This window comes from Cnephaeus nilssonii (genome assembly GCF_951640355.1).
Source record: "Cnephaeus nilssonii genome assembly, chromosome: 10".
Taxonomy (NCBI): Eukaryota; Metazoa; Chordata; class Mammalia; order Chiroptera; family Vespertilionidae; genus Cnephaeus; species Cnephaeus nilssonii.
In genome coordinates this window covers 13,396,749-13,417,710 of record NC_137081.1, presented here as the reverse complement: position 1 = coordinate 13,417,710, position 20,962 = coordinate 13,396,749, and the positions used below count along the sequence as shown (strand labels likewise).

The 20,962-nt window shown below is 41.3% G+C and overlaps 1 protein-coding gene across 2 annotated transcripts in view; it reads right to left on the bottom strand.

Annotated features, from left to right (window-relative positions):
- ADAM23 (ADAM metallopeptidase domain 23) overlaps window positions 1–20,962 on the bottom strand; it is a 153,277-nt gene that overhangs the window by 107,982 nt on the left and 24,333 nt on the right. For both annotated transcript variants that reach the window (XM_079781845.1, XM_079781846.1), the window contains exon 3: window positions 8,768–8,844. In XM_079781845.1, the coding sequence (XP_079637971.1) occupies window positions 8,768–8,844 (77 nt within the window). The remainder of the gene's footprint in view (window positions 1–8,767; window positions 8,845–20,962) is intronic.

Here is a 20,962-nt window from a genome sequence, read left to right as displayed (position 1 = left end):
TGGGGATCTTTGCCTCTAAAGATTCCTTATTATCACAGCTAATACCAAAACTACCAAAATAGTTCCACTCTTCCTAAAGTACATAAAGGTAAAAGAGACCATAATCTCTCAAAATGCATGAGGAAATTGTAGTACGAGTATTAACTATGAGAAACAAACAGATTTAGCCATTACCAGGAACAACTGAATGTTGAATGTCTCAATGCAATAAGTAAGCAATAAATGAAAATTAGGATGGGTATAAATTTGCTAGGACTGCTTTAACAAGTACCACTGGTGGCTTAAACAAGAGAAACTTATTTCCTCACAGTTTTGGAGGCTAGAAATCCCAGATCAAGGTGTGGGCTGGGTTGATTTCTTTCTCCTTGGCTTGCAGATGGCCACCTTCTCACTGCGTCCTCACATGGTCTGTGGTATTCCCTCTGTGCACACACATGTCTATGTCCAAATTTCCCATTCTTATAGACACCAGTCATATTGGATTAGGACCCACCCTAAAGACTTCATGTTAACTTAATCACCTCTTTAAAGTCCTTATTTCCAAATATGGTTCCTTGCTGAGGTTACTGGATGTTAGAACAACAACATATGAATTGGGGCAGGGGGAGGAGGAGACAATTTAGCACATAACAGATGGTTGGCTCAACAAATAAGATTATTTTAAGTTGGGGCCTTCTGCATTTTCTTTATATTGTTAAAAATTGACTCAAGTTGTTCAATTCTTCTTTTCCCACTTAATCTGAACAGATGAGCAATCATTAGGATTATGCCAGGCTCACTTGTAAATTGATAGTCCAATGCTGTGATCAAAGCAACCACATAAGAAGATTCCAGATGGACAGCCCATGCTGAATGCCAGCACGTGACTGCCTCTCCCCAGGCCTCGGGTTACTCAGCTGTAGAATGGAGATTATCACGTCCTCCTCGCAGGGTTATTAAAAGAACTTAAAATTTAAGAATGCGGGTAAAGGGCTTAGCACAGTGTCTGTCGCCGTCATAACTCTTGCAACAGAAAGCCTTCCTTATGCAGATCCCTGAATAAAGGAAATAAAGCATTTAGCCTGTGAGTTAGCAGCATCGTAAAGACACGGAATCCTGAAATGCAGAGCTATGCTACCCATCATGCCTAACTCTATCGGACTAAAACCCAGAGAGCACGTCTTAGCTGGGGAAGGGAACCATCACTGCAGGTCAGTGCAAATGTCTCTGCAGAGGAGAGCGCTGTAGTTGAGGTCTGTGTACTTCTCTGCACTGGGGATGCTTCATCAGTTTTCCTTTTCTGACATTCCTGGCAGCCCAACCTCAAATGTCACCACTATCTACATATGTATGACAAAGCTCAACCTAGACATGCCCAGGTCTAGCAGTGTCTCCCCGTGGGGTTTGTCAGAGGTTACAGAAGGTTTAGTATTTGTTGAGATGCCAGTCATCCCTCTATGTTTTCACCAAAAGAGTATGTACACAAAATGATGGGGCTGAGTGGGACAGGGTTTAGCCTCCAATTACAATTTTCCTAACAAGTGAGAATGTGGCTGGCACCTCCAACTACAGAGGTAGACTGATTCGGCCTCGCTACCCAATTGCAAACGGAGGAGCTAGAATGACGACAGCAAGTACCTGAATATTTGTTCGGACTGCTGAGTGGACTCTGCAGGCACCAAGGGATTCCCATCTCTCCCAGGAGCAGATATTTTAATATATTTGTATTGATTTCATAGGGGAAGGGAGAGGGAGAGAGAGATAGAAACATCAATGATGAGAGACAATCATTGATCAGCTGTCTCCTACATACCCCCCACTGGGGACCAAGCCCACAACCAGGGCATGTGCTCCTGGTTCATAGGTCGACGCTCAACAAATGAGTCACACCAGCCAGGCCAGGAGCAGATAGTTAGTGTGAGTCGCCATGCAAGCCCAGTTCCATCATTTTAGATTAGCAAGCCTGTGGATCTCTCCCCCTTTGGAGGAACAAGCAGTGGTACAGAAAAGGGCGGGACTGCTTCACTAGAACTTCTCTGAGAACGTAGGAAGGTTCCCAGGGGTCCTCTTCTCCTGGGTGGTAAGATGAGAATGCAGGGAGAGACGCAGAGAGTATCTTCATGATACGGCTACACATCTCCAGTGATGCCCGCGTTATCCAAGGCCCTGCTTGGGGATGATCCCTCGGCCATCACCCTCTCAGGGAAATGGAGAGACAGAGAAGAGCATCCTCCAAAGACATACCTCTTCATCTCAAGGCTTCCCTGCATTCCCCTTAGAGCAGCCCATTCCTTGAAGAACCCTCTGCTCACACTGCACTGTGGAATGCAGCCCATAAGCAGCTGATAATTGCACATGCACAACGAGTTTAGCTCGGCACAGGCTTGACAATGATAGTGATACAACTTTCAGCACTTTCTCCGGCCTCTCCACCAACATCAGAATGGTTCCTCTCCATTCAGCCCCTGAGGAAGCCATACCCTTCCTCTCCAGGTTTCAGGGCCACTCCTCGGTTTTAGGCTATCTAGCATCCAGCTGATGTCTTACACTGATTTCCCCCAGTCAGAGCTCTCCTGTACCGTGTTCAAGGCAAATGTACAGGAGAGGCTCGTACAACCCCACAGTCTCTCACTAGAGTACTGTTCTCTTAGGAACACGCTGAAGCTTTATCAACCAAGGCTTTACCTCTGATGCCTCCTTAGACTGCTTCCCCCCCAACACCGGGCAGAGGTCAGAAGGATTACAGAAATTCACAGCACGCAGGAGAGCACACTGAGGGCCTGAGCAATCACAGCAGACACAGCCAGATGGCCTGGAAAGTTCAATATCCAAATATCCAGTGACTTGCAAGTCTTGTCATGTTCTTTAATGGCTGCAGGACACGTGGAGGAGTACCAACTGTATTACAAATATGTTTTTAACTCAGCAGAAGTATGTTGTCTAAATTCTTAGTGCTCATTACCTTCAGTCCATTTCAACCATGGGCCTGTCAAATTGTCTCTAATTTTTCCTCCAGTCCACTCTCAGTATATCACCCTCTTCTCACTTACCAAAAATAAGGGGGGGGGGCGGGGGGGACAAAGACTCATGGTGCTGCTTTTATGAGAGCATGAATTCCATGAGATCAGCAACTCTCTTCTTCAGTGCTGAATCCCCCAACACCCAGCCCAGTGACTGCCTTGCTGTGGTAATAATAACGAACCATAAATATAAGTATTTGTTGAATGTATTAGTCAGCTCAGGCTGCCATAACAAAACATCATAGGCTGGGTGGTTTAAACAACAGAAATGTATTTCTCATACTTCTGGAGACTAGATCCAAGAACAAGATGCTGGCTCATTCAATTCCTGGTGACGACCCTCTTCCTGGCTTGCAGATAGCCGCCTTCTTGCTGTGTCCTCACATGGGGTGGGGGGATGTGTGGAGGGAGAGAGAGAGAGAGAGAGAGGAAGAGAGGGAGGGAGAGAGGAGGGGGAGCGCTCTCTGGTGTCTCTACTTATAAGAACACTAATCCTATCAGATCATGGCTTGACCCTATGATCTCACTGAACCTTAACTACCTCCTTATAGGCTCTACCTCCAAATAGTTATGTTGGGAGTTAAGGTGTTAAGGTTTCAAAACAGGAATTTTAGAAGGACACATTCAGTCCACAACATTGAACATGTCCTTCCAATTAGTAGGCATGTGTAAGTACCACACATTATCTCATTTAATCCTTACAATAACCTACAGCTTAGGAAGGACACTAAAGCTTAAGAAAATTACAGGGTGGGGCAAAAAATAGGTTTACAGTTGTGAGTACGTGAAACATGAAGTTTAGTCTTACATTATTATTTATTAATTATTGTATTATTTTCCACTTATACCTACTTTTGCTCCACCCTGTATATTTATACAATGAGAAATTATTCAGTTACAACATAGGTGAACCTTGAAAACATTATGCTAATAAAATAAGTCAGTCACAAAGCAAAAGTCATATAAATCTATTTATATAAAATGTCCAGGATAAGCGAAACCTTAGAGACAGAAAGTAAATGAGTAGTTGCCAGAGGCTTGGGGGGAAGGAGACTGAGGAGTGGCTGCTACAGGTAGGTACAAGGTTTCTTTTGGGGGCAACAAAAAATGTTCTGGAATTAGATGGTGGTGATAATTGCACAACTCCTAATATAATAAGAACCACTTCAAAGGAGGGAATTTTATGGCATGTGAACTATATCTCATGCTGTTATTATAAAAAACTAAGAAACTTGCCCAAGGTCACAAAGTAAGTAAATGGCAGCCCCAGATTCAAACCTAGGTCTGTTTGACTCCAGAACCTGTGCTTTCAACCATGACATGGCTCTGATCACAGTTATTCCCAATACACATTTGCTGAAGACACCAGCAAATTTAATTACAGGTAATACGGGCTATGGCATAATTCCAATCATACACATAGGGAAGACAATCCTCAGATCCCTCCCCACCCCCACCAGGATTTCAAAGGATCGATAAAAATTAAGAATTATTCATCTCGCCGAAACCGGTTTGGCTCAGTGGATAGAGCGTCGGCCTACGGACTGAAAGGTCCCGGGTTCGATTCCGGTCAAGGGCATGTACCTTGGTTGCGAGCACATCCCCAGTAGGGGTTGTGCAAGAGGCAGCTGATCGATGTTTCTCTATCATCGATGTTTCTAACTCTCTATCCCTCTCTCTTCCTCTCTGTAAAAAATCAATAAAATATAATAAATAAATAAAAGAATTATTCATCTCCTAATCCTTTTTAAACCTTCTGTAACTTGAAACAATGGTTATTCCAGAGGGGGGAAAAAAAACACAACAAAACAAAATTGAAAAGGAGGGTACCCTAAAAGGAATATGACCGAAGGTCCTCGAAGGCCACAATTAAGACCTTTTGAGCCAAATAAAATGATGGCATGGCATCCATGCTTATTGCCCAATGCCTTCCCACCCAAATGCCTCACCATGGACAATGTTCTGGCTTCCTGGTTCCTCTCTGGTCTTGTCTCCTCAGTCTCTTACCATCCCCTCGGCCCCACTGCACTCCAGTCACACTTGCCTCTGTCCTTCTTGAACATTCCATATTCTCCTCAACACTTGCTGTCTTACTGTCCCAGCTGTGAGGTATCCTTAGCCTTCCAGCTGCATGGGGTGGCTCTTCTTTGACAATCAGGTCTCAGCTCACTGCCCCTCCTCAGACAGACCTTCTGGCTTCTGTGACATTTAAATAACATTAGCCGCCCCAACCTACAGTCCCTCTCCATTACATAGCCCAGCTGTATGTCCTTCAATGCACTTGTCTTTATTTAGCGGTTCACCATCTGCCTTTTCCCCTGGAATGATGCTCCATCAGGGGAGGTAGGGACCTGGTCTATCTTGTTCCCAGCAGCATCAGCACCTACAGCAGCCATGGGCATAGAGCAGATGTTCACTCAGTGTTCGAGGAAGAAATAAATAAAACCCACACCTCTGCCATAAGATGCCTCAGCAAGCCAAGGCCTCCCCTGTTCAATCTAGGAGAACACAAACGGAAAAAGACTTTCCTCTCAGGAACTCGCATCAAGGTAATTTTCCCAAGCTGATGGTCCAGGCCTGGTGAGGACATTAGCCATTTAGATTCTATGGTCACCACTTTGATTAGTTTATTTTAGCACATTGCGCACCAGTAGTTTTATTGCTAGCTTTACCCAGTGGCCAGATAAGTTTCTATTGAACGAGTACAAAAAACGTTTTACAAAGTATCATACTTTAAAAAGATATTAGCTTGTAAGAACATGTAATAAACAACTTCGAAATGCAATGGGTATTTAATTTTAAGGTGTGCCTTTCACATTTATATAAAACACCGTGTAACATGAAACACGAGAATGCTCGTGATCCGCCAGCAATCGGTTAACCTCTCTATGCTTTCACTCCTTCACTGAGCCCATATACTTATCATATACCTTTTGCCTTTTCCCTCCTCCAGTGATTTTAAATTGATGTAAATAGCCCGGCTGGCATGGCTCCGTGGTTGAGTGTTGGTTTGTGAACCAGGAGATCATGGTTCAATTCCCAGTCAGGGCACGTGCCTGGGTTGTGAATTCGATCCCCAGTGTGGGGCATGCAGGAGGCAGCCCATCAATGATTCTCTTTCATCATTGATGTTTCTATCTCCCCCTTTCCCTTCCTCTCTGAAATCAATAAAAATATATATTTAAAAAAATAAAATTGTTGTTAATCATGTGGCAATGTCCACCCAATAATAGGAATGAGATTCCTCTTTCCTCCGAAGCTCTTTTGGTTCCTCCGTGACTGATTAAAAATTTCTCTGGCCCAGCCAGTGTGGCTCAGTGGTTGAGCCTCGACCTATGAACCAGGAGGTCATGGTTCAATTCCCGGTCAGGACACAAGCCCAGGTTGCAAGCTCGATTCCTGGTCGGAGGCATGCAGGAGGTAGCCGATCAATGAGTCTCATCATTGATGTTTCTCTCCCTCCCTCTCCCTTCCTCTCTGAAATCAATAAAAATATTTTTTTTAATTTCTCTGACTCTTTAAGTTTATTCTAATGTGGATCAGACTTTTTAGTTAATCCCAGACATTGAAAGTTAGTTAAACCAGACACCCACCCTGGTCAACACATGTCATACGTTTATAAAGTACAATTCCCTTGTCTCCAGGTCATTTCGCACACCTGTGTTGTCCTCAGATGGCTCAGAAATCTGCATAGGGGAGATGCCACATGATTAGACCTCTTGTGGCCTCACTCCCACTGCATCTACTTACTTTTTTCTATCTTTATTGTTGAGAGTATTACAGATCTTTCCCTTTCTCCCTCCATTGCCCCTCTCCACCTGGTTCCTGCTCCACCCCAGGCCTTCACTACCCTATTGTTTGTGTCCACAGGTAATGTATATATTACCTGTGATTAATTTCTTCCCACACTCCCCCACCTCGATTCCCTCTGAGATTCATCAGTCTGTTCCATGTTTTCATGCTTCTGGTTCTATTTTATTCATCAGCTTATTTTGTTCATTAGATTTCTCGTTCGTTTGGTTTTCAGATTCATTTGTAGATATGTATTTATTGCATTCCCTCACTGTATCCCTCAACACTTAATGAGAATTGAACTTCTGTTTATTCCCCTTCATTTTTCACAGTCTAGGAGATAATGGACAAGCACTTGAGCATGACATACAAGATCTTCCAAGACTTGAGTTGTCTCTTAGCCCACCTCTTCTGACTCATTTCCCTTGCCTCAGTCTTATAATTTACCATGAAGTTCAACAAACGACTCATTCTCCTTTAACATACCACACTGCTCCCTGGCCTTGCCTACTTAGCACACACTATCTCCTCTAGTACATATACCATAGCATTCCACGTTTATCTCTAGTACAGCAAATTTCACTCATCAAAAATTATATTAATCTGATGAGCTTCCCCAACTAAACTATAATCCTAAAGGCAAGGATTGCTCATAGCAGGTGCTCAACTTGGTTCCTTTGCACGTCAAATATCAGTGATAAGTAACCTACTGATATGTTTCCAGACTTGTACATACCCTGGACATCCTACATGACCCTTCCTCAGTCATTTGATTGGGAGGTTCTACTGTGGCCATCAGCCTCAACCAACTCATTAGCAATGTTGATTGCTAATGCCACGCTACAGTCTGCAACGACAGTCTCCATTGCAGTAAGAATTAAAGGAATAGAGGACAAAAACACTAAATTTAGCCATAGTTCGCTTCTCAACACAGTCTAAGATTTGGCAAGACAAATGTCTTAGGCAGGCACAGTGCTGACACAGGCGGTGGAAAGGAATTCAACCAATGCTCAGCAGACTCAAAAAGGGAAACCTGCAGTACCTTTAACAAAGGAAGTTCTGAGTTTTGCTGATTCATTCTGACTTAAAGCTGCAATAACACTTGAGTAAGGAGCACCTAAGCTGACTCTGCATTTTTTTCTGCAGTGTTCACAGAATTTGGCATACAAGAAATTTAATAGTTCTTTTTTAGAATCCTTTGCAATTTATCTGATATTGATTGTGGTCACCTACATTATAGTGTCTGATAGCATTACATGGTATTTTTTGGCAAAGGTGCAGTCCTGGTCAAAATACTGATGATAGTTTAAAATACTGTGGGAGCTTCTTAAACTAAAGACACCCATACAGGAAATCCCTTTCACCAAAGAAAGCTCACTGCTTTTGTCAACAGCTCTTGCCCATGTTTTGTAGAAAGACATCTGTGCCAATGAGTTCCAACTTAGAAAACAGCATTTAAGTATCAACATAAACTTAAAATGCTCAGAGAAAAACCAGGTAAATTTTTATCAGGACCAAAAATTTGAAAAGACCCATATGAGTGCAAATTACAAAGCAAAGAATCTTCTCAATATATTTGCAAGTCATCTTTTTCTTTGTTTATTCATAATTGCAATACAATATGAGAATTGTATAATGTAAGGTAAATTGGAAGAAAATGTTATACTTGAGTCAGTAATTTATCATGCTTCCTGTATATAATAATGATTATAGTTAACATTTAATTAACTAGCTTTACTTCAGATATGTATTTCATTTGAAATCTTACTCTCTAAGTAGTGTACTTGAGATACTTAACAAGCTAAATGTTAAATGCCTCTTCTTCCAGGAAAAGAAAAAATAATTAACTTTAGACTTTTTATGTTTTTCTTGAAGTGTTATATGACATCTTATCAGTGTCAATATTTTGACTGAACCCTTACCATGAAGTGAAATTTTATTGCACTTGCTTAACAGGATTATGACTAAATACTTACTTGTTCAGTGTGAGGTCAAGAATAAACCTGGAGCCGAAGGCCTGAATCTGGAAGCTTGCCTGGGCCAGATGGACAGCCTATGGATCCAAAAAAGACAGAGTAAGTCCTTAGTTTACTTTCCTGTCTTTAAAGCTGATTATATCAATAACAAGAATGATATTTAATAAGAACTTCCTTACAGATTGATTGATTCACTTCTTTACGGATCCTTATGTAACAATGTATTTTTCTTTAAAACGAGACTGGGTGCACTGTCACGGCTGTACTTGGAAGACCTGAGTATTTGTGCATCAAGAAACTAACTGAAAGTCAGTGAGTCCTTTAAAATAAACACATCATGATAAAAATCAAGAGTATATTCAGCTGGACTTACAAAGTGACCGTGATGAATTATGCAAAAGTCTGACTAATTAAAGCTTGATTTCAGCCTACTTTGTGCACAAAGCTAACCAATTCTTTCTGCACACCTAAGTGAAAAACCATGTCAGCTCTCTGCTCCTCATCAGGAATTGGAACTTTCTCTAAAAGATGTATCAGCAGAACGGGACAGTAAAATGGGAGGGCACAACCTTTCAGCTTCAGGAGCACTTAGAACCAGGCCCTTTGCCAAGACTGAGCGTTTAGGTCCCCCTTTACAAGTCACACGTTTACAAATATTGTCATTATTGTGCCTTAATTCAAATAAAGATAATCTCATCTAAACACAAATCATATGTACTAGATGTTAAAGATTAGCATAGCTCACAGAATCATCTTCAGTGATGTAAATGAACAAATCAATAAAGTATTGCCAAAGTATTATCCAAGATAAAACTCTCCTTTGTCACCCTATCAGAGGAAAAACAGGACAAGGATAAACATTCATCCCCTCCTCCCCCTCCCCTACTCAAAAATATCCTTCCTCCAGCTTTCAGTCCTAAAACACAGCGGGTGTCACAAATCATGGGAGAAGTGTTAACAAGCAGACACCTTCCACTCCCCCCTCCCCCAACACGCCATGTTCCTCATTCCCCTCCTCCTCCATTTCCGATTATTGAAACCCTACTCTCCTTCAAGGAAGCTCTGCTTCCCCAGCTTAAATGAAAATGAACTCTTCATCCTCAAGGCTTCGGAAAACTTTATTTGTACCTCCCCCCACAGGCAGGTGCGCTCCCAATTTGGCCCTGGGCCATGAGCGCCACATCTCACATCACAAGCATCTTGCAAATAGTTGCAGATTAATGACCCTTCCCCGGAATATCTGAACTTTCCATTAATTAAGCAAATATTTATTGTCAAGACTTCTGTCATGCCAAAACTATAAAATACTGTAAACCACGACTTCTTGTCAAGCACAACTGCTGATGAGATAGTCACGCCATAATAATCAAGAAATAAAATGAAAAGAAAATGAACAATCACGAAATTTTAAACACAAAGCAGTGGAAAGGCGCCTGAATCCCAAACACCGTGGTGATAGCATGTCCAACCCCAAACAGCCATGCAAAACAGGGTCATCGTACCTGACCTGGGCTTCCCCACACCCAGACAACTACGTGAGAAATTTCTGTCTTGTCGAGTGTGGGCTCTATCATTTGCAGAAGAACCTCTGTCTCTCTAATCCATTCATATATAGTCTTTAATCTAAATGGATTCTGTGTCTTAAGGCACTAACTTTTGCATGAAGGTTTTTATGTTGATGAATAATTTGTACAAGAAGAGATTTTTTAGCTCTGGATCCCCAAAGCCTAAACACACACACACACACACACACACACACACACACACACACACACAACTTACTTCCTGAAGAATAAGATAGGTCCTTACGCATATTTTCTCTTAGGAATACTAAATAGCAGAGAAGAGTTCAGTAATAGCACTCTGACCTTGCCCAGTCAGCGTGCCTCCATTGAGCATCAACTAACGGTCCCAGTTCAATTCCTGGTCAGGGCACATGCCTGGGTTGTGGGCTTGATCCTCAGTGAGGGGCGTGCAGGAGGCAGCAGATCAATGATTCTCTCTCATCATTGATGTTTCTAACTCTCTCTCCCTCTCCCTTCCTTTCTGAAATCAATAAAAATATATGTTTAAAAAATAGCACCCTGACCTAAAAGTGATGGCAAATGTACCTCCTTGCGCATCTTTATAAAAATACTAAGAAACATCTGACAGTGACCCAGTAAAAGCCTCATTTTGGAGCACATAACCAACGAGACAAGTACAAACCCCAACAAAACCCTGTTGCAAAATGAAGCAGCCAAGTGGTGATTGCTTATCCCATTGTATAGAACTGTTGGGAGTTATACAGTTTGATCATTGCTAAGTAGGTTTATAGCAAGTCAATGTGACAAGATTCAGCTTAACAGAATTTAATGAAAGAGCTAGAAAATAATATTAATATTGGGATTTCCCTTTGTTTTTCCGGTCACTTGTTCCACGCACACACATGTTCAGTCCCAATCTGTGTGTAAAGACGGTCAGGACACAGCCTCTGTGCTCAAGGACGCATCAGGCTCCGGAGATGCCAGGGAGCTGCTGGCCTCCCTGTGTGTCTAAGAGCCACAGGGACCAAGGCTCCCTGAACGCTGCGATTTGAACAAAATTTCAAAATATGATTAAGAATCCACCTGCCAGGAGAAGACATTCAGGTGTGGGGGGAAACATTTAGAAAAACTGACTGAAAAAGAAATAGGGGGGAGGAAAAACCTTTTTTTAAATTTTCTTTATGGATTAAGGTATTACATATGTGTCCTTAATCCTCCCCTTACCCCCCCTTCACCCCACCCCCGCTCATGCCCTCACCCCCCTGGTGTCTGTGTCCATTGGTTATGCTTATATGTATGCAGACAAGTCCTTTGGTTGATCTTTCCCCCGCAATGTCATAGCCTGTGGTTTCCTGGCTTTTGGAGGAAATGACAAACAATGACTCTAAAAAGGAGGGCTGGACAGTGGGGCTTTGTGAGACATGCTCAGTGGCGTGTCTGATCACAAATACATACGTGTGGCAAGGTAGCAAGCTTTCCTCTAAACATCCCCCACTTAGCACAGTGCAGGCACATGTCGTTATCATCACTGTCATCGTCATCATCAATAACAATAACATTATGACTCAAACCTATTGACAGGTTCCTCTCCACAACTGAAACAATTACAATGCCATCGACAACCTTCCTGTTTCTCCACTGGGCGGGGGGGGGGGGGGGGGGGGGGGAGCGGGGAGGGGAGGAGAGGAATCTGGTTATATTACATTTATCGTAAAAATGTTATAATATTTTAATTTACTTTAACACTAACAGGCAGCACATTTCCTATAAAGTGATTTAAGATTTCCTCAAGCATGCATCTTCCTTGCACATACATCCAATGGAATTAGTATGTTCATCTAATATATCTGTATTCATTTTTAGTAATCTCAGTACAGTGGTATGTGTTATTTTTCCTACATTCTGTTTCTCTTTCCATTGCTACACATTCTGCATTTGTGCACAGAGTACCAGTTCCTCTCTGTATCAAAATAAATGCCTGACAAAGGCTACTTTTCCCTGTCATTCTGTGAGGTCTGCTGTCCTGACATGCTCAAATGAGCTTTTCACTTCTGGATCCTCAGCTATTCCATACCAATGGATCATTTTCTTCTTTAACAAAACATTATCCAGTTTTGATAACTGTCCATTTTAAAGATGTTCTCAAATCAAGTAAATGAGTCCTCATCATTGTTTTTTAACAAATTATATTTTTTAATGTTATTTGTTTTTACTTCTTATTAACCCACTTCTTCCAAATGACAGAAAGATTAGAAGAATGGCCGAGATGAGCAGAGAATTTTATAACGTACAGCCACAACACGGTTTAATAAATAGCGTTGTTGACTCTCTGATCAGCATCACTGCCACTCACTGAAATACAAAGCCTACCTTGAGTACTGCTTTTCTTTTACAAAAAAAAAAAAAAAAGGAACTAGGCAACAGAGTTCAGAAACGTGTTCAGTAATACGGAGCCAGACCATAGGAATACTTTGGAGATGAGTTCATGAACATGCATGCGGTCATAACACGTTACTTTCTCCTCCAAGATCCGTTGAACGGGCTTGATGATTAACACCTGGCTTTGCAAGGACAGTCGCTGCACCCGCGCCGTGGAGAACGCAGGGTTTTACAGTCAGAGTCATTTCACGATAGGAATATGCGCAGCCCTAGGCTCAGAATTACCGCCCTGAAGGGCTGAGAACAGCTGTTGCCTAAGCACTTCGATATTTTTCTTTTGACTCAGAATCTGGCACGGGGAAATTACGGGAGCTCTACAAACAAAAACAACTGAACGCAATTATATACACAAACCTCCTCCACTGAAGAACGATTCACACATCTTTAACAATGTGCTTTTGTTGTTCTGTTTTTTCCTGTGAGTAGATGGCACCTAAATGGTATCATAATAAATTAAGTTTAGAAGACTGTTAGGTTCCTCTGCTTAGACTAGTTTTGCCTCTTATGAAGCCATGTCATGCTGTGAAGCCATCGGATATGCCCAGCTTTGGGTAAGGTGCATTATATACCCTGAACAGACACAGTTCTGTCTTCTTGGGACTTATATTCTAAGAAAGTTGACTTTAATATGAAGATGAAAACAAGAGGGAAAAAAAGATGACTACCTACTTATAAAAAAGATAAAGCAGGCATTTGCAGGGGACATGTTTGCATGCAAAAGTGTTTCACACATAATGAGCGCTCCATCAGTCCTCTTTACTGCCTGGCAGGGACGTGCGAGTTCTCTGAAGCAGGCAGATAACTGGAACTAACTACAGGAAATGAAAAGTTTATGCTTTCCCAGATTTCAGAAAATGTTCTGAGACTGAATTTCATAATTCAGGAGAAAGTGAGCAACTTGAATTGAGGTTTGTACAATTCAGCATCCTCGGAGCATACATTTTACTTTAGAATGCTCTCCAATGGACACGGTTTGTGCAACAGAGAAACATGTAGGAAGGGTTTCCCTGCTCTTCAGACGCATCCCCTTTATTTAAGGAGACACTCATTAAGTAACAAAGGAAACACAGCCGGGGTGGCCTCTCAATAAGACAAGAAAACGCTTTCCTATGGAGGCAGCAGCCGCGGTGGCTGTCAAGCGGACGTAGGCGGACGGTTCGAGTTCTTCCTCAAGAAGAGGGCCATGGATTTCCAAGGAAAGAAGGTGCTGGAGAGAGCAAATGCTGCGATACTGCGATGGAGAAAAAAGGGGGCATCCGTGACACTTTCCACAATAAGGACACATTTCTTTTTAAATGCTGCAGTGTTAGACGCCTGTATTAACACAACCCGAAGTCCTCCGCTGGAAGGAATCGTGGAAAAAGGAAAACATGACATAGTTGGTGACTAGGGAGACTATAGGCAATTTTTTTCCCTGTTTTTCATTTCCCTTATTGCTTTGATAATATTGCTAATTCTGTGTTCATTCAAAAATCAAATAGATACGTTGCGATTGTGTGTGGATGGGTGTGTGTGTGTGTGTGTGTGTGTGTGTACACACCATCACTGTTACAGGAAGTCTTGTTCCCTCCCTTTATCTCTCTGCTGATGGTGTTTTCTCCTCCTCTTAATGATTTTTTTTTCAACAGACATTTCAAGAGTTTCTACCCCTTTTTCTTAAAATACAGTGGGAAACGTTCCCGGAATCTCAGACACCGCCTTCTTTTGAGATTCAGGACATTTTATGGGGCTTCAGAGAAGGCAGATTTGGAAATTCACCGTCGGAGGAGGGAGGAGGGGAACGGCGGCAGACGCTGGAAGGAGCGGCTTTGTTTGAAAGGGCTGCGCCGAGGAAGAAAGGAGCTGCGCCGGGAGGCGCGGCCCACTCGGCTGCACAGCGCGTTTCTCTCTTCGTGTGAAAACAGGAGACAGAGAACCCAGTGACCCAAGTAATTAAGTCCCAATAGGAATTAGACTGTCACGTTTACATTGAAATACGTTTGAGAAAAACACGTCACTTTCTTCAGATCATATAGGCTTTTCTATAAATGGCTAGTCTGGATCTATCCCTCCAAAGCTGGAAAAACATAAAAGTCCAGCTTGTGGATCTGTCTGTGCAATGCAAAAACTCAAATACGTGACTTTATCTTGGGAGTTTTAAAATCTAACAGAAAACATCAATAGACTATTTTTAATTATGTTAATCTCGTTCTAATTCCTTATTCTAAATGTGCACATTGGTAATCACCAATGTGATCAATCTCTCATATGATAAAAATAATAATGCTTTATGTTTCCTGTGTTTTCATTATCCAATTATCCAGAATAATACAGCACCCCATGAAGTTAAGTTGGGTAAATATTTTTATGACCCTTTTATTTAAAAATAATTTTTTTTTCAAGACACCGAGAGGTTAAATGATGTTTTTATCGAATGTCACACATCAAAGGAAGAAAGATGAGGTATTTGCTTCAGCTCAGTGAGAAAAATGCCAAGTTCACACCAGACATCCTTAAACTTCAATGTTTCCTGGTCACTGAAATATAAATAATAATAACTTGCCAGTAGGATGTGTGTGAGGATTAAATTATATAATAATGGGATAAAAGTTCCTAGAAAAGGTTGGCCACATAGAAGGAACTCAATCATTTGGGAAGGGGTGGGTGGTAAAGTAGAAGGAGAAAGGGAAAAAAAAGAAGAAACTCTGTTAACGTTTTGGAAATGTTATCAGTCAGCTCCACCTTAAAAATTAATTTTCAATATAGCTGATCACCTCCTAGAAAATCCAATGTGCATTTATCCTCTGCAAAATTTGCAAATTTTATGTTTTTCATTGCTAATTACCATCAGGTATTATGCTTTGACCTTGTTCAAGTCGTCATGTCTTTAAAATAATATGAATCATTTTCCTGAGACGTGGAACAGCTGCAAATGTGAGATAAAGGCAATTTTGCAAATTAAGGTAATTTGCTGAACATTCTTCCCAAGATGAATTTAAATAGATAGCATGTAGGAGAGAATATCATCATCACGTTTCCTTCCAGCATGCTCCAATAAACAGGATTATTGGTTAACCCAGTAACAAACTGGCAACTGAACCCCTGCCTGTGTGAGATACGGTGGCAAATGTAAAGATATAGAAGAATTAGTATTTATATCCAAAAGTGTATAACCTGGTTAGGGGAAAGGAGATGAGAGACCACAAAAAGTAGGAAATACAATACTTCAATTTAATAATAATAATAAATATTATTTGTAAAGATGCCACATGCAATTTAAGCATGATTAATTACCCTAATATTAACAAGGGTATGGTCTGGGTAACAAACGCATTTAAATTTGAGGAGCAAGAATGTGAGGGCCGGAGAGAGCGAGGGAAAGCTTCCTGGAGAAGTTTTTCTCAGCGTTAAGGGATAGAATTCAGATAGCTGTGGGACTGATGGAATAGAATGAAATTTCAAAGGGTTTCTAAGTGTTAGCTAATTAACAGAGACTTAAGAAACATGCTTTTAAAGGAAAACCCCGGCGCCCTCCATTCTGGAGCATTAACTACGTTTTGGATTGTGGTAAGAATGAAAACATGGCAGTTTATTATAAAATAAAGCACTTCGCCAGATCAATAAGTCACGGGAACACATGCAAGCCCCCCAGACACCAGTGTATTTTGCTAATCAATCTATCCCTTAGCCCTCCACTGGGAAGCCGGAGTCCCAGCCTTGCCGGAGATGACAGACGCAACACCGACACATCAGCCGGGGCCGCGGGCATCAGCATCTCCGCAAACCGCGCAGGTCATCCTGTGACCTTGTTCCCCGTGCCAGCCTCGCCGAGAAAGATAGGACTCCGACTCGAAAAGAAATCTGGCCAACATTCAATTATCCGAGCTGATGACACAGAAAAAAAAAGGATGGCGTGTTGAATTTTAACATCTGCCCAAATCTTTTATAAGGGCCCTTTTCTAAAGAAACCAATTTTAAAAAGAAACCAGTTTCATCTTCCTCCTTAACTACCCTCAGTTTGAAGTGCTCTCAAAGTTTGATACAGACAAAAGACAGGCACTGCAGAGAAAGAATAATGGCATTGGCAATCCGAACAGATACTCCGATGAATAAATCATGAGTTCGCTGTAGTAAAATTTCATTTTTTACATTCCTCACAGGCAGCCAAAGAAGAGAAGTTATATCTAATATTATTTGGGGAAGGGGGGGGTGGTCTTTGAGCCCTAAAGGGTCACACTAATATCTTCCTTAGTGATCGCTTAGCAACCCAGGAGAACTCTGTAACAATACACATCCACTGACAACACATCTTTGGACGTTTACGCGGACCGTCTTCTATAAATTTATCCCTGATGATTAATGTTTGCTGGATATTAAACCGACAATGCCAACTCAAAAGAGAGATGAAATCATAAGCCTTCAGAGCTCTTGCTATTTGAAAATGGGTAAAGCATTACAAGTATCACTACAGCTCTATTATTTAGCTTTCATATATTTTCCGAAGGACGAATAAAAATACAACTATGACAACAGTTGCCATGGAAGCAGTTCCTTTCTGCTGCCTTCCTGAATAGCAGCGTTTAATTTGATGCATTAATCTAGTGGCTGAGGTGTGATTCACTTGTTCTTTTTCCTCATCAATTCCTACATCACCGAACTGCACAACTCCAAGGACTGCTTCTCTCCCTGCTGACACTGTTGTCATAAAGTGAGAACCTATTTTTTTCTTCCCAGCCAGGATTATTGAACACCCACTAAATAATTTAAATAAAAGAATAGAAACAGGGTGTAAGTTTTGGAACGCACATGACACCAAGCTCCATGCATAATGTCTGTGACTCATTACAGGGCAGTTTTTAAAAATGGTTGCTTATATAATGTTAGTACTGCCCTGCAAGAAGAAAGCCTCCGTGAGGCAGCGATCCAGGAGACTTCCCTGGTCTGCTCACCCAGGTCCTGGGGATGCTGGCTGCAACAGCCCAGTGGACTCACTCAGATAGCTCTCGAGAGCCCTGGCCTGTGTCTTTCAGTTGGTTGAGTGTCATCCCACGCACTGAGAGGTTGCCAGTTCATTTCCCCAGTCAGGGCACGCGCCCAGGTTGCGGGCTTAATCCCCAGGAAGGGGTGTGCAGAAGGCAGCGGATCGATGTTTCCCTCCCTCTCCCTTCCTCTCTCTCTCTCTAAAAATCAATAAAAACGTATTTAAAATTTTTTATTTTAAAAAATACCTACCTAGAGCAAAAGAAGCTTCTTTAACTTGGATCTTTATGAAGACCACATAAGGATTAGTCAAGAATGAATGAGCTTGGAATACGAAACGAGGTTTATGATACAGTAATTACACAATTCACTTGAGCCTTGTTATATCCAGCAAACCATAAATGCTATAGAGTAAATGGAAATATTAATTTTCAGCTCTCCCTCACTAAGAAGCTACTGAAAATGGATAACCAAGGGAAGCTAAGCAGACCTGCCCACGCCAGGTCTCTCTTCTCTCAAGATGTCTTGATCTTGTTTGGTGGATCTTATGCTGCTCTTGCCCAGAGCTGCTTTGTGTTGGGATCTCTATACCAGCTGTTATTTCCATTTGAAGAAAATGTTTAGGATCTGCTTATCAGTTCATCATAAATACACAGCTATTTGACAGCGATATTCCTAAGAGGGCTTTGCTTCCCTTCATTACTTTTGGCAAGTTGTGTGCCACGCGTTGAGTGTTACTGGGGTGAAGCCTCTTTGGGTCTACAGGGACCCAGCTATGGATTACAGAGTTCTCAGCTGTGTCTGGATCTGTCCTTTGCTCTAACTTCTGACCTTAGCTATGACCATGGATGGATTGCATTCTGTCCTTTTGGATGGAAAGAGTAACTTTCAGATTGGAGGCCAAGACAAAAGTGGATTTTCCCATTTTACAAACAAGTGCCAACAGACTTCCCCAGGAACACTAGTAACACTATTAAGGAACACCTGGACATAGAGGTTCACAATTGCTGTGTATCACAATTTTACTCAAAACAAATATCATGTGTGCTGTACATACTTTACTCAAAGCTAGATGTGGAAAAGCTAATATTGACGTGACCTCATTTTCTCTAACATTCAGCTTCCATAGAATTCTGCAAAATGCCAACCACTCAGCCTGTAGTCACCTAATTTTTAAAACTAACATTTAGAATATTGACCGTTACACAGAACATCCTGCCTATTTTGGTAAGCAAATGATAGACTCACCATGTCTATGGAATGTTTTAGGTCCATTAAAACTCCATTTTTATTTCCAAATAAGAACCCAGAATTGCATGGAAACTTGGAGACATAGAAACATAATAGTATTCTGGAATATATTTCCTCAGATTACATGCTACCTCACTGGCTTCTGCATCAGGTATAAAATCATTTACTCAATCAACAAATAATTTTTCTACAAGAATAGATCAATCTAGAGACAAATGGTAGGGGAGAGGGGGTTAGAGAGCAACCAAAGGACATATGCATGTATATTGGCATAACCAATGAACACAGACACTGGGGCGGTGGGGGCTTGCCCGGGCTGGGAAGGGATGGGGGAGACATGTGTAAAATCTTAGACAATAAAAGAAAAAAGGGGAGAAAAAAATACTTTTTCTGTCTACCATGTTTCAAGCAGCAGAGAGAAGCAATACAATCAACAAAAATTTAAAGCAAGTTAGAAGGTAATAAATGCTATAGGTAAAAAAGAATAAAGTAGGTAAGAGGCAAAGGTAGTTAGTAAGTATATTGTATGGATAAATGGCAATATTAAACAGGGTGGACAGAGAAGGACTCTGAAAAGACAGCATTTAAGCAAAGATTGGGGAGTGCAGGAGAAAGAGAATTCCGGGCAAGGAGCAGCTACTTACAAAAACCCTGAGGCAGGAGCACACTTGTACATTAAAGAAAAGTAATAAGGCCAGTTTGGATCAAGGGGAGTCAGTCCAAGGGGTCAATTGTGTAGGACCTTGTAGGCCACTGTATTGAAATTTCAATATGTTTTACTCTTAATCGAAATAAAAAGTTGCTAAGAATTTTGAGCTGAGGAGTGATGTGATCTGCCTTCCAGGCTATTGTGTTGACAAGAGAGTAAAGGTGGGGAAAGGGTGGGCAAGAGAGAGCAGAGGGTCCAGTTAAGACACTATTGCAATACTCCAGGTAGGAGTTAATGGTGAGTTGGACTTGGGTTAATAATAGCAGAGTTGATGAGAAGTGGTCAGATTCTGGGCAGACAATAAAAGCATTGTCAACAGCAGTTGCTTACAGATCAGATATGGGTTATGAATGAAATAGAGCAGGAAAGGAAAACTCGAGAATTTTAGATCTGAATAACCAGAAGATGCAAGCTATGAGGTGAGGAACACTGGAGGAGGAGGAGGAGATGTCAGTGGAAATACAGGACTTCTGTTTGGGATCTATTACGTTTGGTATGCACGTTATGCATCCAAGTGGAGAGGTGGAATAGGCAGTTAGATATAAGGCATACATAGAGACATCTTTTAGTTAGCATTTACTGAAGAATTAAGTGAATTAAGAAACAATGAACAAGTGAATGGTTAAGCATATGAAAGAATGAGTCAATAAGTGAATGAATATTGAAGATACAAAAAATTATGGCAAAAGAACTAAGGAGGAGAATATAATTCAAATTCTGCAGACAACTTACTGTTTGAAATAGTTATACCTTAAAAGAGAAAACTACGATAATTGGGTAGGAAAAACTGTAAAATCAGTACAAAATAACCCACTCACTGGGTTTTTAAATAACATTTTCAATTTAAACCGTGTCACTTTGGAACACAAGAGATATATTATGCACTACAAATGCTCCCAAAAGAATTCAAGTCCAAAAGCATCATTCTTAGATGTCTTGTGTATGTGTTAAAATTACAAAGGAATGCTCAGCAAATGAAGATGTTAGTTCTCCAGCAAACCACTAGGGTTATATGCACGAATATATATATATATATATATATATATATATATATATATATATATATATATAATTCTTAAGAAACAACACAATGTTGTCTTTGATTTCCCAAAAGTCCATTTCTATATTCTGGAAGTCATACTATCTTAACTGCTTTTAATATTTCAAACTTGTCACTGCTTTTAGACATACATTGTCATGTACCTCATTTTAAGGGCACATGTCCAGGTTGTGGGCTCAATCCCCAGTAGGGGGCGTGCAGAAAGCAGCTGACCTAAGTTTCGCTCTCATTGCTGTTTCTCTCTCCCCCTC